This window comes from Armigeres subalbatus, chromosome 1, assembly GCF_024139115.2.
Source record: "Armigeres subalbatus isolate Guangzhou_Male chromosome 1, GZ_Asu_2, whole genome shotgun sequence".
NCBI classification, from domain to species: Eukaryota; Metazoa; Arthropoda; class Insecta; order Diptera; family Culicidae; genus Armigeres; species Armigeres subalbatus.
The window spans coordinates 76,971,328-76,990,824 of record NC_085139.1 but is presented as its reverse complement, the minus strand read 5'-3'; the positions used below and the strand labels follow the sequence as shown (position 1 = coordinate 76,990,824).

General features: G+C 46.0%; 1 protein-coding gene across 1 annotated transcript in view; it reads right to left on the bottom strand.

Moving 5' to 3' along the window:
• The window catches only part of LOC134206279 (uncharacterized), a 98,096-nt gene extending 90,640 nt beyond the window's left edge, over positions 1-7,456 (bottom strand). Inside the window, exons 1-2 of the mRNA XM_062681973.1 lie at positions 6,628-7,456; positions 4,250-6,196 (exon numbers count right to left, since the gene is read on the bottom strand). Coding sequence (XP_062537957.1) covers positions 4,250-6,196; positions 6,628-7,456 — 2,776 coding nt within the window. The remainder of the gene's footprint in view (positions 1-4,249; positions 6,197-6,627) is intronic.
• Between the last annotated feature and the right edge of the window lie 12,041 nt (positions 7,457-19,497).

The following is a 19,497-nucleotide window of genomic DNA, read 5'->3' as shown; positions in this document are numbered from 1 at the left end:
TCAACACAGCCCGGAACGGTTTGCAGGGAAACATAATAACACAACCAAGCCCAAACCAGAACCCAAAGGAAGAGACCCAGCCGTATAGAGTAGATCCCATTACCAACCGAGTTGTTTTTGCGTTCCCTTGCTTCCTTGCATCCTCTAGTGCCTGGAACGAATAAACTCAACAACGAGGAAAGGAACGAATCCAACTAATAAAGATCAAGTTTTCTTCGTGTCTTTTAACAGGAAAGGAAATGTTTACTAAATTGTCTACTACTGAGCTCGGTCGGGTTTCGGGGCATATATTTAGAAAAATGGGCTTCAATATGCATCCTGATTTGAATGTATTAGCATTTGTTGATGTGTAACTCTAACTTTTACTCCATGCTGGATGCATTCCTTGAAGTTTGAGCTCAATCGAATATTGGAATTTCCCACCTGCTAGTCAAAAATCCGGATTACACATTGACGACCATCTCGAAATATGTAATCGGAACAACCAAAGGCAAAACCACAACAACAAATCCCCACATCGAGCGTCGTGCTTATTAATCGTCGTGCTAAAAACAATCGTTCGGTTTTATTCTCGAAGGGAGTCACCCCGGTCAGTACCGTCAAAGCACCCCCCCCTTGTATCTTTCAAGAGCTCTCTGGCATAAAATAAATTTAATATTCGTATTGGCCAAATAAGTATTAGAATTAGTCACGCTCGTGAATTGTTAAGACGTGATTTTCTGTTGAAATTATAAAGAAACCAGAATCTCAATAAGTGCAAACAAGTATACAAGTCCGATCAATAGAACATGTAAAGCATCAACATCTTTTGAAAGATATATATTGGTCATGGGAAGCGGAAGAATTTCTCTCAGTTGTTTGGATTCAGCCAAATTTCATTAACGTTTAGAGATTTCCTTGAAACTATTCAAATGAGGATCACAATCACACCCAAGCACAGAAACACTACTGCTGTCCAATATATTTAATTAATGACCCCTAATCTAATCCATTTCGGCATTCACTCAATTTACTCTCTCCTCTACGACCTTGCTCTATGAAGCATGGCTCAGATTCTGATTATTGCTCTGAGCTGCCTCTTCCTTTCCGGTCTTAATGTTTATGTTCCACTGTAAATTATCGCCATCGTTGTCTAATGCCAATATGCGTATACAGCTTGTAGCTGCTCACGCACTGCACTGTTGCGTGCGGCATTCAATGCATTTGGCCGTTTCTTTTCAAAAGTTTTAGGGTCCTTTGACTTTTCCTCCATCCCGAGATGGGCACTGTTTATTGTTTACGATACGGATTTATTTTCATTACAAATCGCTCTAGGTGTCCATAATTTTCGCTTTCCTTTTTCTTAGGATGGCTTTGTTCGTGGTTGATGGATGGTCGACCAATCGATGGAGATTTAGGGAGGACATACCGAGAAATGCTGTTTGCCGATCGGCAAAGTGAAAATTTCGGGATTGTAATAAAAACAACTTATAGCAAGTTTTTTATAAATCTAAAAGAACATCTCTGAACTCATGTGTATACAATTGTGTTTTAGGTCTGCGTATTTTTGCCTCAGTCACTAAGACGACATTAACAGCAAATGCTGGTCAGTTACTTCAGTTAATGAAATAAAGAGGAATTTAAAGTACGATCTTATTTAAAAGAGCCAACAATTGTATTTAATATTACCGTGCGGGACCGAAATCCGTACAGCACCGAAATCCGTCCACCTCAAGAGATATCAATAAAATAAAGGAGGTTAAAGGTAATTAATGTAGGAAATTAATCTTATCCTGTTCAGATACTTGACAGTAAGCTTCTAGGGCATAGAATTGAAAAAAAAGGCTTTGAATTTAAATCAATAAAAATCAAATACAAATCTCCACCCACCAAACGCGGATTTTGTGCCGCCATTTTGTTTTCGGGTAGAGCATAATTGCACCAAAAGTAACTGTGTTTTAATTGCTAATTGCAAATCATTACATAAGATAAGCGGAATAGAAATGGAAGGGATCGCTTCTCAAGGTGCGTATCGAACTATTTACAGTGTTAGTTTAGTCAATCAGACTATTTCAATTGAAATATTTAGTGAAGAAATAGCTGTACGGATTTTGATCCTTTGATTCGAAATCCGTCCACGGTGGACGGATTTCGAGTCAGGAGTAGTTGATTTAATTCATTATTTTATCATGTTTTCCGGAGTTTTTAATGAGTAAATGTGAAGCACTTCAAAAGTAGAAGCCTTCATGCGCCTGTGTCAATGACAAACGTTTTATTTACATTACATTACATTTTTAGGATTATTAGGATATAAAGACCATTTAATATAAGTGTATTAATTATTTCAAATCCTCAAGAAATCTATTTGTCCCTAATACCTGAAGTAAGCGAAACTGCCATTTTCAAATTTCGTTTAACGGATAATTCACTTTCACATGTAACTCGAAAAATTTCACCGAACACACCGAACTGTGATGTACATTTCAACGTTTTTGACAGCTTGATACACGCTCAAAAACATTTAATCATATTTGTGTATTCAATTGCGAACAATCATTTTACAAAATATTGAGAAGCGATTCCTCCTTATACAGAATTAATTAAGCAGAGATTTATAGAGGAAGTTTGAAATCTATATAACACACGTGTAATTTCGTGTAAACATAAGTTTCAATCACTAGAGAAAAGTAGAAGAACAGTAGTTTCTGAATCCTAAAAAGTTTTAGGGCCATTTTGCGCCGGAACAGGCTATTTGATTTCTGAACACCCCTAGAAAAACACCTTTTCATTATAACTTTTAAGCTTTAAGAGATAGCGCTTCGCAATGTTCCACAAAAACGTGTAGTTTTGTTTGACAAATAACTTTGTAGAAGGTTGGAAAAGTCTTGGAAAAATAGAAAAAAAAGTTATGATAAAAATGTGATTTTAGGGATCTTCCATTGAAAAGTCACATATTTTTAAAGTATAATAGTTAGACATGGGGTGTCTTTGGCAATATGGCTCAAAATACTATCCGCTACAGCTTTCCCGAAGACACTATGTGTATATCTAGTCTTAATAAAAAAGTCTTTTAGTTTTGCACTTAGTGTACGAGAAAGGCAAAAAAGGTGTCTTTTAAATGTCTACACATACACACATACACTCATACACACATACAGACATCAGCTCAGTTTATCGAATTTCTATATAAAACTATGGGCTTATGGGCCACCATCAAATATTGGTTTTTAGTGCGATCCTATAGCCTATACATAATCTTAGTGTACGAGTAAGGCCAAAAACAAGAAAATTTAAAATCTATATAACTCGTTTGTAATTTCGTGTAAACACAAGCTTCAATCGCTAGGCAAGAGTCAACATACAGCAGCTTCAGAGAACTAAAAAGTTGTCTGCGCCATTTTGCGCCGGACCAAGTTATACGATTCTCAAATACCCCTAGAAAAAACATATTTTCTCAAATAACTTATCAATTTTAAGAGATAGAGCTTCGCAATGTTCTACAAAAACGTGTATTTTATTAGCCAAACAACTTTGTAGAAGGTTGTAAAAGTGCCTGAAACATATAAAAAAGTTATGCTCAAAAACTGATTTTAGGGCCTTCCACGGTAAATGTCACATATCTAGTAAAGTATAAGTCACAGATACATGATTTTTGGCAAAGTGGCCTAAAATACCATCCGCTACAACTTTCTCGAAGACACTAGGCGCATATACGGTTTAGGTGAAAAAGTAAAATTTTTATCTCACTTTTAGGTGGATTAATCATTTCACAGATTTTCTCAAAAAAAGCCCTTTATGATATCTAACGTTTCCTCCAAACAAACTACAGCGAAAAAATCAACAGAAACGATGCTATTAAAAAAGCGCACGAAATCGACAAAAAGCAACACTGTGCAGTCGTGATATTTCTGTGGTAACACACAGTCCCAGGTAAATGAATTCAACCAAAGTGATTGCAAAAAGATTTTTGCAGAGACAATTACTGATCCAACAAGGCCCATGGGGTCGAATAATTTGGACATTTCCGATAAAGCGATGCGTTTTGTAATTGGTTGCGTGTCCAATAGTGGTGGCACTTTGAATCCAAAGCAATCAGTTTGAGGATGCCATAATAAACCAAGAGTTTTCACGGAGCTTGATTTATCAATTTCCATATTATCACGAGTTTCTCGAAGATGTTTTGGAATATGGGAGAGTATTTCGGGATCATTGGAGTTCCATTTCCTGATCACAAAACCACCAGAAGCGAGTAGTCCAATAAGCTGCTTACAGCCTTCTATCATGCGCTGCCTATCGTCGTCGCCGGCCAAACAATCATCGACGTAGAAACGCCTAACTAGTTGAGCTGCCAGCGGAAACTGATCCCTTTCGTCCACTGCGAGTTGGTTCAATGAACGCGTAGCCAGAAAAGGCGCACATGCGGAACCGTACGTCATTGTATTGAGCTGGTAAAGCTTCAACTGTTCGCTCTGGTGTTTCCTCCAAACTATTTGTTGCAGAGCACGATCCGAGGGATGCACCCATATCTGCCTGTACATTTTTTCAGTGTCTGCTGTAACTGCGTATTTGGTCATGCGAAAATTCATACTAGTGGTGAGGAGAGGTGACTGTACTGTTGGTCCAATATAGCAAATATCGTTGAGCGAAATGTTGGTTGCTGACTTGCACGATCCATCAAAAACGATTCGGGTCTTAGTCGTCGTACTATCCGGCCGCAATATAGCATGGTGTGGAAGAAAGAAATGTGGATTGACAGGGCCGTGGTCGATAGCTTCCATGTGTCCGAGCAATTCATACTCTTCCATAAACTGACTGTAATCGGTGTGCAATTTGGTGTTGGTGAGAAACCTTTTCTCCAATGCTTGGAACCGTCGTTGAGCAACCGGTAACGATTCTCCTAGTTCCGATAACATTTCTTCACGAACCGGCAACCGAACTACGTAACGACCGTCAGGGGCTCTTGTATGGGTGTTTCGAAAGTGGTCTTCGCAGTATTGTTCCTCCAGTGACATTGCCTTCCCGTTCTCAAAACTTTCCACCTCCCAAAACCGTTGTACCGCGGCAGTTAACTTGTCGATTGTCATTGCTGCATTACAAACTACTGTTGTTATTTGCTCAGTGTTTGCATGATCGCCGGCCACGGCATACCCAAATACTGTTTTGCGTAGTAGTGGAAGCTGTGGACCCATTGTGATTTGCTCGTCCTCCAACAGTGTGAAGAACCATTGTATTCCAAGTATCATATCGATGCCATGTGCAATATTAAATTTGGGATCTGCTAGTGGGAGGGTGCGAGGAATCACCCACTTTGATATATCCACGTTGGTGGAAGGCAAAATTCTAGTTAAACTAGGTAGTACTAGAAATTCGATGTTTGCACTGAATGGACCTACTCTAGAGGAAAGGTTGACCGATACTGAATGAGTAACGTGTTGTACGCTATTGCCAATGCCATACACATCAACTTCTGCTTTATCTCTTTTGAGGCGTAGCCGTTGAGCCAAATGTTCGGTCACGAAATTACGCTCCGATGCTGAATCTAGCAGAGCGCGAGCGAGTGAGTAATGTCCATCAATGTCACGAACCCTTACGTAGGCCGTGAGCATAAATACTGTGGAGTTCGTCCTTGTAGCAAAGGTGGACGAAGGGGTGACTGCAGAGCAACTTGTCACCGGCGAAGACCCTTGACCCGAACCTGACGCTGTAACCGACGGCGACGAAGCGAACGAACCCGATTGACCTTGGCCTCGCGACGGCGGTAGATCAGATCTCATTTCCCGAGAGACCACGTGCGGCTGATCGGCAGTGCACATTCGGACCGACGACGACGATTTGACGATCGGAGTCGATAGTGAACTAGGTCGGGAATGTGGGGGTGGAATGTTTATACTCGACGGGTCGTCCACCTGAACTGCTAACGTGGTAGAGGCATTCATATGCAACAGTGTGTGGTGTCGTTTGTTGCACGTTCTGCATGAACCGGAGGAGCAATCTTTCACCAAGTGTGAGGGCCTCAAGCAGTTCAGACATAGTCCATATTTCTTGGCAACATTGAAACTTTGTTTTTGCGACAGCTTCAAGAATTCTTCACACGACGAGAGTGTGTGAGCATCTTTTCGGCATGTAACACATTGCTGTTTCGAAGTATCACTGGTGGTAGTAGCGTGGGAGGCAACATGAACTCGAGTGGATCGTGTTTCGGGCTTCATATTGCACGCTTAAAATCAATAACACAGAGATGTGTTTGCATCACACAAAACGGACCTAATGTGGAACATCCCCTAGATGAGCGACAGTTACACAGGCACAAAAATGCCTCGTACGGTCGTGATAACGGTCCTTTTCAACATGTAAACGTTTGTACAGATTCCTTGTTTCATGAGGAACCAAATACTGTTGAAAATATTGAAATCCAAGCTTCAATAAAACCACACGAGCTATTTTTGTGGCTGTGTTACAATCGCTCATCTAGGGGATGTTCCGCATTAGGTCCGTTTTGTGTGATGCAAACACATCTCTGTGTTATTGATTTTAAGCGTGTGCTGTTCGACGAATGGGAGAGCATTAAAGACTGAAGGATTCGAGATCGTTTCTGTATAAATGCAACCAAATCCTTATATGTTGGCCGCTGATTATCAGGCAACTGACTTTCCCACTCTTTTAAGGATGTAGAATCTAGCCTGCTGCTGAGAAATTCTACTAAGAAGGAATTCCAGTGATCTTCCGTTTCCTCCAATTTGTCGAGCACACCAATGTGCTTTTCGAAGACATCTGCAAGGTCCGAAAGTGCCGATGAGGATTCCTTCTTCAAGGAAGGAGTAGCCAGAAGAGCGGCAAAGTGTTGCTTGATAAGGAAGTTTTTATTATCAAATCTTTTCTTCAAGAGATCCCAGGCAATACCATAATTTGTCGCAGTAACCGCCAGTGATTGTACCAATCGGAGAGCATCGCCCTTTAGCACTGCCTTCAAGTACTGGAACTTTTGTATAGTTGAAAGTTGTTGGTTCTGGTGTATAAGTGTGGAAAACAAATCGTAGAAATTCATCCATTTATCGAAATCTCCCTTGAACTCAGGAATTTTGAGCTCTGGAAGGCGAACACCAAAAGCATGGGTAGGTGGAGCAACAGGAGATGAGGAACTAGAACTTGATGTGGGAGCAGCGGCATTTGGAGCGAGCTTGCTGGCCAAGGAGCCCTTCAACTGATAATACAAATCTTCAAACGTTGCCTTTTCATCAGCAAGTTCTACGCTCAAGCCATATTCTAATTCAATTTCAGCCTGTATCTCATTGAATTTATCCCATAGAGAATCAAGCTTTTCAATGCGGAACTTTAATTGAAGGAAATCCGTTTCACGATTATATTTCTCATTAAAATCTCCTATGAGTTTTGCAGAACCAAGAATATTGTTCCGACGAACGATCAAACGTTTGGACTTCTTGGTGTCCTTTATCTTCTTGTGGCTCGACGTTGCCATTTTTCGCACTACAGAAAGTTCTCGATGACGACGGTTTGTTGAAGTAGGAATATAAAGACTATTCACTCACCTGCTCTTTGTGTTTGCGATAACCCTGTGCTCACTTGGCTAACCTACGTGCACGTGTTCTATTAGCAATTATGGGATGATCCACTAAGTCCCTGCACTCTTGCCAGGCTGCTGGTTACGGCTTCACTTGTGTCGAATGAAGGTCCGTCCGAATATCCGAATGAGTGTCCAAAGAGCTTGGAAATGCGATGAAATGTGATGACTGGCCGAGCCCACGCTAACCTCCTGCAGAGGCGATGGATATCCGCAGCCGAATAATCCCGGGTTTCGGCACCAATGGTGGTCTGGAAACTGCGGCTAAACTTGTTCAACGATAGCGTACGATGTTTTAGGATAGTTTCTTCACCAGATCACATTAAATGCTTGCGAATATTACTTGATTAGACTGAATTACTTTATTTCGATTGACGACGACTGCGTCACGATTGAGAACACGTTTCATACTAACAAATTCTAGACTTTTACCGCCCAGTCTCTCCTCCTCATCGCCAGACGATCAGTTTTCGGTAACGCATATTCATACTTGTATCTGTACATGTATCATATAGATCTAATTTCTGTGCTCGGTTGAAGAGAGGTGAGATATGGGCGTTTGGAGCGAATTCAACTATTTTTATAGGTACTACTGACTAATACAATTCAATATCAAAAATCAAATATCTATCATTAGGGTGTGCGATGTCATTTGAAATTATAATTAATACAACAGACCCTATTCGACCAAATCACCCTTTCGGCCAAATCACACTTTCGGCTAAATGATCCTTTCAGCCAAATGACCCTTTCAACCAAATGACACTTTCGGTCAACCAACCCTTTCGGCCAAACGACCCTTTCGGCCAAATGACCCATTCGGCCAAACGACCAATTCGGCCAAACAATGCGTATGAAATTGTCTGCCACAATTTGCCTCAAGGTCAAGTTGCAGCTATCTTAAATATGTATAAAAAATCCATAAAATCTATTATAATTTTTTTTATTTTCAGTTTTTCAAGTCGCAACATTCTTCCGGAAGTTCCTTCAGGAATTCCTCCGGAAGTTCCTCCAGGAAACCTCCGGAAGTTCCTCCTGGAATTCCTGCGGAAGTTCCTCCAGGAATTCCTCCGGAAGTTCCTCCAGGAATTCCTCCGGAAGTTCCTCCAGGAATTCCTCCGGAAGTTCCTCCAGGAATTCCTCCGGAAGTTCCTCCAGGAATTCCTCCGGAAGTTCCTCCAGGAATTCCTCCGGAAGTTCCTCCAGGAATTCCTCCGGAAGTTCCTCCAGGAATTCCTCCGGAAGTTCCTCCAGGAATTCCTCCGGAAGTTCCTCCGGAAATTCCTCCGGAAGTTCCTCCAGGAATTCCTCCGGAAGTTCCTCCAGGAATTCCTCCGGAAGTTCCTCCAGGAATTCCTCCGGAAGTTCCTCCAGGAATTCCTCCGGAAGTTCCTCCAGGAATTCCTCCGGAAGTTCCTCCAGGAATTCCTCCGGAAGTTCCTCCAGGAATTCCTCCGGAAGTTCCTCCAGGAATTCCTCCGGAAGTTTCTTCAGGTATTCCTCCGGAAGTTTCTTCAGGAATTCCTCCGGAAGTTCCTCCAGGAATTCCTCCGGAAGTTCCTCCAGAAATTCCTCCGGAAGTTCCTCCAGGAATTCCTCCGGAAGTTCCTCCAGGAATTCCTCCGGAAGTTCCTCCAGGAATTCCTCCGGAAGTTCCTCCAGGAATTCCTCCGGAAGTTCCTCCAGGAATTCCTCCGGAAGTTCCTCCAGGAATTCCTCCGGAAGTTCCTCCAGGAATTCCTCCGGAAGTTCCTCCAGGAATTCCTCCGGAAGTTCCTCCAGGAATTCCTCCGGAAGTTCCTCCAGGAATTCCTCCGGAAGTTCCTCCAGGAATTCCTCCGGAAGTTCCTCCAGGAATTCCTCCGGAAGTTCCTCCAGGAATTCCTCCGGAAGTTCCTCCGGAAGTTCCTCCAGGAATTCCTCCGGAAGTTCCTCCAGGAATTCCTCCGAAGGTTCCTCCAGGAATTCCTCCGGAAGTTCCTCCAGGAATTCCTCCGGAAGTTCCTCCAGGAATTCCTCCGGAAGTTCCTCCAGGAATTCCTCCGGAAGTTCCTCCAGGAATTCCTCCGGAAGTTCCTCCAGGAATTCCTCCGGAAGTTCCTCCAGGAATTCCTCCGGAAGTTCCTCCAGGAATTCCTCCGGAAGTTCCTCCAGGAATTCCTCCGGAAGTTCCTCCAGGAATTCCTCCAGGAATTCCTCCGGAAGTTCCTCCAGGAATTCCTCCGGAAGTTCCTCCAGGAATTCCTCCGGAAGTTCCTCCAGGAATTCCTCCGGAAGTTCCTCCAGGAATTCCTCCGGAAGTTCCTCCAGGAATTCCTCCGGAAGTTCCTCCAGGAATTCCTCCGGAAGTTCCTCCAGGAGTTCCTCCGAACGTTCCTCAAGGAATTCCTCCGGAAGTTCCTCCAGGAATTACTCCGGAAGTTCCTCCAGGAATTCATCCGGAAGTTCCTCCAGGAATTCCTCCGGAAGTTCCTCCAGGAATTCCTCCGGAGGTTCCTCCAGGAATTCCTCCGAAGTTCCTGCAGGAATTACTCCGGAAGTTCCTCCAGGAATTCCTCCGGAAGTTCCTCCAGGAATTCCTCCGGAAGCTCCTCCAGGAATTCCTCCGGAAGTTCCTCCAGGAATTCCTCCGGAAGTTCCTCCGGGAATTCCTCCGAAAGTTCCTCCATGAATTCCTCCGGACGTTCCTCCAGAAATTCCTCAAGGAATTCCTCCAGGAATTCCTCCGGAAGTTCCTCCATGAATTCCTCCGGAAGTTCCTCCAGGAGTTCCTCCGGAAGTTCCTCCAGGAATTCCTCCGGAAGTTCCTCCAGGAATTCCTCCGGAAGTTCCTCCAGGAATTCCTCCGGAAGTTCCTCCAGGAATTCCTCCGGAAGTTCCTCCAGGAATTCCTCCGGAAGTTCCTCCAGGAATTCCTCCGGAAGTTCCTCCAGGAATTCCTCCGGAAGTTCCTCCAGGAATTCCTCCGGAAGTTCCTCCAGGAATTCCTCCGGAAGTTCCTCCAGGAATTCCTCCGGAAGTTCCTCCAGGAATTCCTCCGGAAGTTCCTCCAGGAATTCCTCCGGAAGTTCCTCCAGGAATTCCTCCGGAAGTTCCTCCAGGAATTCCTCCGGAAGTTCCTCCAGGAATTCCTCCGGAAGTTCCTCCAGGAATTCCTCCGGAAGTTCCTCCAGGAATTCCTCCGGAAGTTCCTACAGGAATTCCTCCGGCTTTAGCTTAGCTTTAGCGTAGCTTTAGCGTAGCTTTAGCGTAGCTTTAGCGTAGCTTTAGCGTAGCTTTAGCGTAGCTTTAGCGTAGCTTTAGCGTAGCTTTAGCGTAGCTTTAGCGTAGCTTTAGCGTAGCTTTAGCGTAGCTTTAGCGTAGCTTTAGCGTAGCTTTAGCGTAGCTTTAGCGTAGCTTTAGCGTAGCTTTAGCGTAGCTTTAGCGTAGCTTTAGCGTAGCTTTAGCGTAGCTTTAGCGTAGCTTTAGCGTAGCTTTAGCGTAGCTTTAGCGTAGCTTTAGCGTAGCTTTAGCGTAGCTTTAGCGTAGCTTTAGCGTAGCTTTAGCGTAGCTTTAGCGCAGCTTTAGCGTAGCTTTAGCGTAGCTTTAGCGTAGCTTTAGCGTAGCTTTAGCGTAGCTTTAGCGTAGCTTTAGCGTAGCTTTAGCGTAGCTTTAGCGTAGCTTTAGCGTAGCTTTAGCGTAGCTTTAGCGTAGCTTTAGCGTAGCTTTAGCGTAGCTTTAGCGTAGCTTTAGCGTAGCTTTAGCTTAGCTTTAGCGTAGCTTTAGCGTAGCTTTAGCGTAGCTTTAGCGTAGCTTTAGCTTAGCTTCAGCTTAGCTTTAGTTTAGCCTTAGCTTAGCTTTAGCTTAGCTTTAGCCGTATGCCCATTTAGGCCTGATGGGTTTCAGCCTAAGGGTTTGTTCACTCCAAAAGGCATATTCGGCCAAACATCTTACAGCCAAATGGATTTCGACCAAATGACATGTTCCTGTATAAAAAAAAGAACATATTTGTTACTGTAACTTATTCAGATGACTGGCTTTATTTATCAAATAAAAAGCGGTTCATAATGACAGGGATTTTAAAACTCGATATGCATGTGCACAGCATGTGGAAGAATTATTTCGAAAACTGCATTTGTGGTTACTCCTTTCCTTCGTCTACCTTCGCAACTTAGCTGATATTGATAAGTCCAAATTCCCAACATTGGTCGCATGATCCATCACTCGCAATCTATTTTTCGAATTAACTCCTCCCCACGTGTTGTTACAATGCAAAAATACAAATGCAAATCATACATAATTATAGTACTTGCAGCGGTGATATCAATACTTTGAGTCGATAATTGTATCACATGAAATATCGATATTACGAAGTACCGAAATGTCCCTAAAGACAAGTACTACTTGTCCATTCCAAGATTTCACTTTCGTAAAAAATCCTCATGCAAAACCTTATTCCAAAAATGTCTAATTAAAATTCCGAAGCATAGCTATAACCTCAATCAGTCTGAAACGTGCTTCACGTATCGTTGAGCTGCCATCGTTTTCATTTTCCAGTTTGTATCCAGTTTTTTTTCCACTCCTTTCAAACAATTCAAATCGCAATCAAGCATCAACTTTAATTTAATACTCCCTTCCCGTATCAAATGTATCACCTTCGGCCCGGAATAGCAGATGAAGATAATCTCGTTGGCTGCCTTGTATGTATGTTTGTTCGGCGGCTCGAATGGCTCGCATACGTGTTACATGAGCCTCGGCGGGTTTCTCAACAAGAGTAGGTATTCGGTGTCCTTTGGAGGGTTTTTTTTTCTATTGGAAAAGTTACCCACTGTCACCGAGTCTTGCTCGTTCGTTCTTCGACCATTATGTCTTTTATTCGCCAGCCGGTACACCTATATGTGTATATGTATGTAAGTACTAAATGCCCCGGCTAGTGCGAATGGAGCGCTGCAAATAGGCTCCCGGATGAACGTGATACGACCCAACAGAGGCGATATTCAATGTCTTTTGTTCCGTACGGTCGGCAAGTGATGTGTCGTCTGAATTGCAACGACACAAAACAGCTTCTTGCAAATCCTCTTGTCACGTTGCCCCGTGCACTGCCAGCATGTCTGCCTTCAGTGGCCCGGTCTTCCAATTTTGCGCCGAGGTAAGCCGGTTGCTCCAGTTTCCGTATGTTTCCTCATAACTGTCGTGGCCGGCTTTTGTATATGGATCTTTTCTTCTTTATTGAAAGTTGTCTATTCGTTCGTATGGATGGATACAGGGAAACGTGTACATAAATGTGTGCTTTGAATGAACTGATTCTTTTGTAATTTTTTTTTATTTTTCAAATCCAGGGAAAATGGAGTAGGGAATAGACAAACACGAGGCATATTCAATGGTTGTGCCCGGGCTTCACACGATGACGATGACAACCAGTCGAATCCGGTGCGCTTTCCGTTGCCATTGACAAGTGTCTTTTATTTCACCCGTCATCAATTTCTGAGCTCTGATTTCGAGGATGTGCGCTGTTGCTAGAGTATCTCTTTGCTTCTTTCGACCAAAGAATTCAATCAGTCGTGAGTGAAGCCCTAAAGATATAGTCATGCACCACTGGCACTGGGAGCGGAAGCTGAATCGACGGCTATTGAATTAACAAGACTTTGATTCCCCAACGCGTTTCTGTGCATCAGTGAATCTCGATACACCATGAATCTTCGATTCCAATTGAGGAAAAAGGAAGTGCTAAAGTATATATTTGAACCGTCGATAGGGGTTAGAAAAAGGAAAATGTAATTTTCGGATTTGGAAATCACCTTCTCGATGAATTGCTGCCAACGTTGACTGATCAGGACAGCCGTCTTAGAATAGTCAACAGAATTGCTTAACATGGCAAACATATCTTACTTCCCATCAACTTCAATCCATGGAATTATTTTTGTGTTTCTTTTACTTACAGTTATTCATTAATAAATCCGATCTTAGATTATTTTTGCTGTAGAAACCCAAGAGATTATAAATATGATTCAAGGAAGCGAACGTCGTCGATGTAAGTCATTTGGCAAAGACTTGTGCGGGGCCGCGCCCCGCTGCCACCGCCGTCAAAAATCAATCGGCGCGCTGCCGCAAAAAGATTTTTAAATTTCAACTTCTTGCATTTCTTTCAGAGTTTCTTTAGAAAGTATGTTAGTAATTCCAATCTTCTGAAAATTCATCCGAATTTATTTCAAGAATTCAAATCTTCTAAGAATTTCTTTAAAAATTTATCTAACAATTCCGAAGGGATTTTTTCCAGAGGAACTCCTGGAGGAACTTCTGGAGGAATTCCTGCAGGAACTTCCGGAGGAATTCCTGGAGGAACTTCCGGAGGAATTCCTGAAGGAACTTCCGGAGGAATTCCTGAAGGAACTTCCGGAGGAATTCCTGGAGGAACTTCCGGAGGAATTCCTGGAGGAACTTCCGGAGGAATTCCTGGAGGAACTTCCGGAGGAATTCCTGGAGGAACTTCCGGAGGAATTCCTGGAGGAACTTCCGGAGGAATTCCTGGAGGAACTTCCGGAGGAATTCCTGGAGGAACTTCCGGAGGAATTCCTGGAGGAACTTCCGGAGGAATTCCTGGATGAACTTCCGGAGGAATTCCTGGAGGAACTTCCGGAGGAACTTCCGGAGGAATTCCTGGAGGAACTTCCGGAGGAATTCCTGGAGGAACTTCCGGAGGAATTGCTGGAGGAACTTCCGGAGGAATTGCTGGAGGAACTTCCGGAGGAATTCCTGGAGGAACTTCCGGAGGAATTCCTGGAGGAACTTCCGGAGGAATTTCTGGAGGAACTTCCGGAGGAATTCCTGGAGGAACTTCCGGAGGAATTCCTGGAGGAACTTCCGGAGGAATTCCTGGAGGAACTTCCGGAGGAATTCCTGGAGGAACTTCCGGAGGAATTCCTGGAGGAACTTCCGGAGGAATTCCTGGAGGAACTTCCGGAGGAATTCCTGGAGGATCTTCCGGAGGAATTCCTGGAGGAACTTCCGGAGGAATTCCTGGAGGAACTTCCGGAGGAATTCCTGGAGGAACTTCCGGAGGAATTCCTGGAGGAACTTCCGAGGAATTCCTGGAGGAACTTCCGGAGGAATTCCTGGAGGAACTTCCGGAGGAATTCCTGGAGGAACTTCCGGAGGAATTCCTGGAGGAACTTCCGGAGGAATTCCTGGAGGAACTTCCGGAGGAATTCCTGGAGGAACTTCCGGAGGAATTCCTGGCGGAACTTCCGGAGGAATTCCTGGAGGAACTTCCGGAGGAATTCCTGGAGGAACTTCCGGAGGAATTCCTGGAGGAACTTCCGGAGGAATTCCTGGAGGAACTTCCGGAGGAATTCCTGGAGGAACTTCCGGAGGAATTCCTGGAGGAACTTCCGGAGGAATTCCTGGAGGAACTTCCGGAGGAATTCCTGGAGAGCTTCCGGAGGAATTCTTGGAGGAACTTCCGGAGGTATTCCTGGAGGAACTTCCGGAGGTATTCCTGGAGGAACTTCCGGAGGAATTCCTGGAGGAACTTCCAGAGGAACTCCTGGAGGAACTTCCGGAGGAACTTCCAGAGGAACTCCTGGAGGAACTTCCAGAGGAACTCCTGGAGGAACTTCCAGAGGAACTCCTAGAGGAACTTCCAAAGGAATTCCTGGAGGAACTTCCAGAGGAATTCTTGGAGGAACTTCCGGAGGAATTCCTGGAGGAAGTTCCAGAGGAACTCCTGGAGGAACTTTCAGAGGAACTCCTGGAGGAACTTCCAGAGGAACTCCTGGAGGAACGTACGAAGGAATTCCTGGAGGAACTTCCGGAGGAATTCCTGGAGGAACTTCCGGAGGAATTCCTGGAGGAACTTCCGGAGGAATTCCTGGAGGAACTTCCGGAGGAATTCCTGGAGGAACTTCCGGAGGAATTCCTGGAGGAACTTCCGGAGGAATTCCTGGAGGAACTTCCGGAGGAATTCCTGGAGGAACTTCCGGAGGAATTCCTGGAGGAACTTCCGGAGGAATTCCTGGAGGAACTCTCGGAGGAATTCCTGGAGGAACTTCCGGAGGAATTCCTGGAGGAACTTCCGGAGGAATTCCTGGAGGAACTTCCGGAGGAATTCCTGGAGGAACTTCCGGAGGAATTCCTGGAGGAACTTCCGAGGAATTCCTGGAGGAACTTCCGGAGGAATTCCTGGAGGAACTTCCGGAGGAATTCCTGGAGGAACTTCCGGAGGAATTCCTGGAGGAACTTCCGGAGGAATTCCTGGAGGAACTTCCGGAGGAATTCCTGGAGAGCTTCCGGAGGAATTCTTGGAGGAACTTCCGGAGGTATTCCTGGAGGAACTTCCGGAGGTATTCCTGGAGGAACTTCCGGAGGAATTCCTGGAGGAACTTCCAGAGGAACTCCTGGAGGAACTTCCGGAGGAACTTCCAGAGGAACTCCTGGAGGAACTTCCAGAGGAACTCCTGGAGGAACTTCCAGAGGAACTCCTAGAGGAACTTCCAAAGGAATTCCTGGAGGAACTTCCAGAGGAATTCTTGGAGGAACTTCCGGAGGAATTCCTGGAGGAAGTTCCAGAGGAACTCCTGGAGGAACTTTCAGAGGAACTCCTGGAGGAACTTCCAGAGGAACTCCTGGAGGAACGTACGAAGGAATTCCTGGAGGAACTTCCGGAGGAACTCCTGGAGGAACTTCCGGGGGAATTCCTGGAGGAACTTCCAGAGGAACTCCTGGAAGAACTTCCAGAGGAACTCCTGGAGGAACTTACGAAGGAACTCCTGGAGGAACTTCCAGAGGAACTCCTGGAGGAACTCCTGGAGGAACTCCTGGAAGAACTTCCGGAGGAATTCCTGGAGGAACTTCCGGAGGAATTCCTGGAGGAACTTCCGGAGGAATTCCTGGAGGAACTTCCGGAGGAATTCCTGGAGGAACTTCCGGAGGAATTCCTGGAGGAACTTCCGGAGGAATTCCTGGAGGAACTTCCGGAGGAATTCCTGGAGGAACTTCCGAGGAATTCCTGGAGGAACTTCCGGAGGAATTCCTGGAGGAACTTCCGGAGGAATTCCTGGAGGAACTTCCGGAGGAATTCCTGGAGGAACTTCCGGAGGAATTCCTGGAGGAACTTCCGGAGGAATTCCTGGAGGAACTTCCGGAGGAATTCCTGGAGGAACTTCCGGAGGAATTCCTGGAGGAACTTCCGGAGGAATTCCTGGAGGAACTTCCGGAGGAATTCCTGGAGGAACTTCCGGAGGAATTCCTGGAGGAACTTCCGGAGGAATTCCTGGAGGAACTTCCGGAGGAATTCCTGGAGGAACTTCCGGAGGAATTCCTGGAGGAACTTCCGGAGGAATTCCTGGAGGAACTTCCGGAGGAATTCCTGGAGGAACTTCCGGAGGAATTCCTGGAGGAACTTCCGGAGGAATTCCTGGAGGAACTACGGAAGGAATTCCTGGAGGAACTTCCGGAGGAATTCCTGGAGGAACTTCCGGAGGAATTCCTGGAGGAACTTCCGGAGGAATTCCTGGAGTTACTTCCGGAGGAATTCCTGGAGGAACTTCCGGAGGAATTCCTGGAGGAACTTCCGGAGGAATTCCTGGAGGAACTTCCGGAGGAATTCCTGGAGGAACTTCCGGAGGAATTCCTGGAGGAACTTCCGGAGGAATTCCTGGAGGAACTTCCGGAGGAATTCCTGGAGGAACTTCCGGAGGAATTCCTGGAGGAACTTCAGGAGGAATTCCTGGAGGAACTTCCGGAGGAATTCCTGGAGGAACTTCCGGAGGAATTCCTGGAGGAACTTCCGGAGGAATTCCTGGAGGAACTTCCGGAGGAATTCCTGGAGGAACTTCCGGAGGAATTCCTGAAGGAACTTCCGGAGGAATTCCTGGAGGAACTTCCGGAGGAATTCCTGGAGGAACTTCCGGAGGAATTCCTGGAGGAACTTCCGGAGGAATTCCTGGAGGAACTTCCGGAGGAATTCCTGGAGGAACTCCGGAGGAATTCCTGGAGGAACTTCCGGAGGAATTCCTGGAGGAACTTCCGGAGGAATTCCTGGAGGAACTTCCGGAGGAATTCCTGGAGGAACTTCCGGAGGAATTCCTGGAGGAACTTCCGGAGGAATTCCTGGAGGAACTTCCGGAGGAATTCCTGGAGGAACTTCCGGAGGAATTCCTGGAGGAACTTCCGGAGGAATTCCTGGAGGAACTTCCGGAGGAATTCCTGGAGGAACTTCCTAGGAATTCCTGGAGGAACTTCCGGACGAATTCCTGGAGGAACTTCCGGACGAATTCCTGGAGGAACTTCCGGACGAATTCCTGGAGGAACTTCCGGAGGAATTCCTGGAGGAACTTCCGGAGGAATTCCTGGAGGAACTTCCGGAGGAATTCCTGGAGGAACTTCCGGAGGAATTCCTGGAGGAACTTCCGGAGGAATTCCTGGAGGAACATTCGGAGGAATTCCTGGAGGAACTTCCGGAGGAATTCCTGGAGGAACTTCCGGAGGAATTCCTGGAGGAACTTCCGGAGGAATTCCTGGAGGAACTTCCGGAGGAATTCCTGGAGGAACTTCCGGAGGAATTCCTGGAGGAACTTCCGGAGGAATTCCTGGAGGAACTTCCGGAGGAATTCCTGGAGGAACTTCCGGAGGAATTCCTGGAGGAACTTCCGGAGGAATTCCTGGAGGAACTTCCGGAGGAATTCCTGGAGGACCTTCGGAGGAATTCCTGGAGGAACTTCCGGAGGAATTCCTGGAGGAACTTCCGGAAGAATTCCTGGAGGAACTTCCGGAGGAATTCCTGGAGGAACTTCCGGAGGAATTCCTGGAGGAACTTCCGGAGGAATTCCTGGAGGAACTTCCGGAGGAATTCCTGGAGGAACTTCCGGAGGAATTCCTGGAGGAACTTCCGGAGGAATTCCTGGAGGAACTTCCGGAGGAATTCCTGGAGGAACTTCCGGAGGAATTCCTGGAGGAACTTCCGGAGGAATTCCTGGAGGAACTTCAGGAGGAATTCCTGGAGGAACTTCCGGAGGAATTCCTGGAGGAACTTCCGGAGGAATTCCTGGAGGAACTTCCGGAGGAATTCCTGGAGGAACTTCCGGAGGAATTCCTGGAGGAACTTCCGGAGGAATTCCTGGAGGAACTTCCGGAGGAATTCCTGGAGGAACTTCCGGAGGAATTCCTGGAGGAACTTCCGGAGGAATTCCTGGAGGAACTTCCGGAGGAATTCCTGGAGGAACTTCCGGAGGAATTCCTGGAGAAACTTCGAGGAATTCCTGGAGGAACTTCCGGAGGAATTCCTGGAGGAACTTCCGGAGGAATTCCTGGAGGAACTTCCGGAGGAATTCCTGGAGGAACTTCCGGAGGACTTCCTGGAGGAACTTCCGGAGGACTTCCTGGAGGAACTTCCGGAGGAATTCCTGGAGGAACTTCCGGAGGAATTCCTGGAGGAACTTCCGGAGGAATTCCTGGAGGAACTTCCGGAGGAATTCCTGGAGGAACTTCCGGAGGAATTCCTGGAGGAACTTCCGGAGGAATTCCTGGAGGAACTTCCGGAGGAATTCCTGGAGGAACTTCCGGAGGAATTCCTGGAGGAACTTCCGGAGGAATTCCTGGAGGAACTTCCGGAGGAATTCCTGGAGGAACTTCCGGAGGAATTCCTGGAGGAACTTCCGGAGGAATTCCTGGAGGAATTTCCGAGGAATTCCCGGCGGAACTTCCGGAGGAATTCCTGGAGGAACTTCCGGAGGAATTCCTGGAGGAACTTCCGGAGGAATTCCTGGAGGAACTTCCGGAGGAATTCCTGGAGGAACTTCCGGAGGAATTCCTGGAGGAACTTCCGGAGGAATTCCTGGAGGAACTTCCGGAGGAATTCCTGGAGGAACTTCCGGAGGAATTCCTGGAGAAACGTCCGGAGGAATTCCTGGAGAAACTTCCGGAGGAATTCCTGGAGGAACTTCCGGAGGAATTCCTGGAGGAAC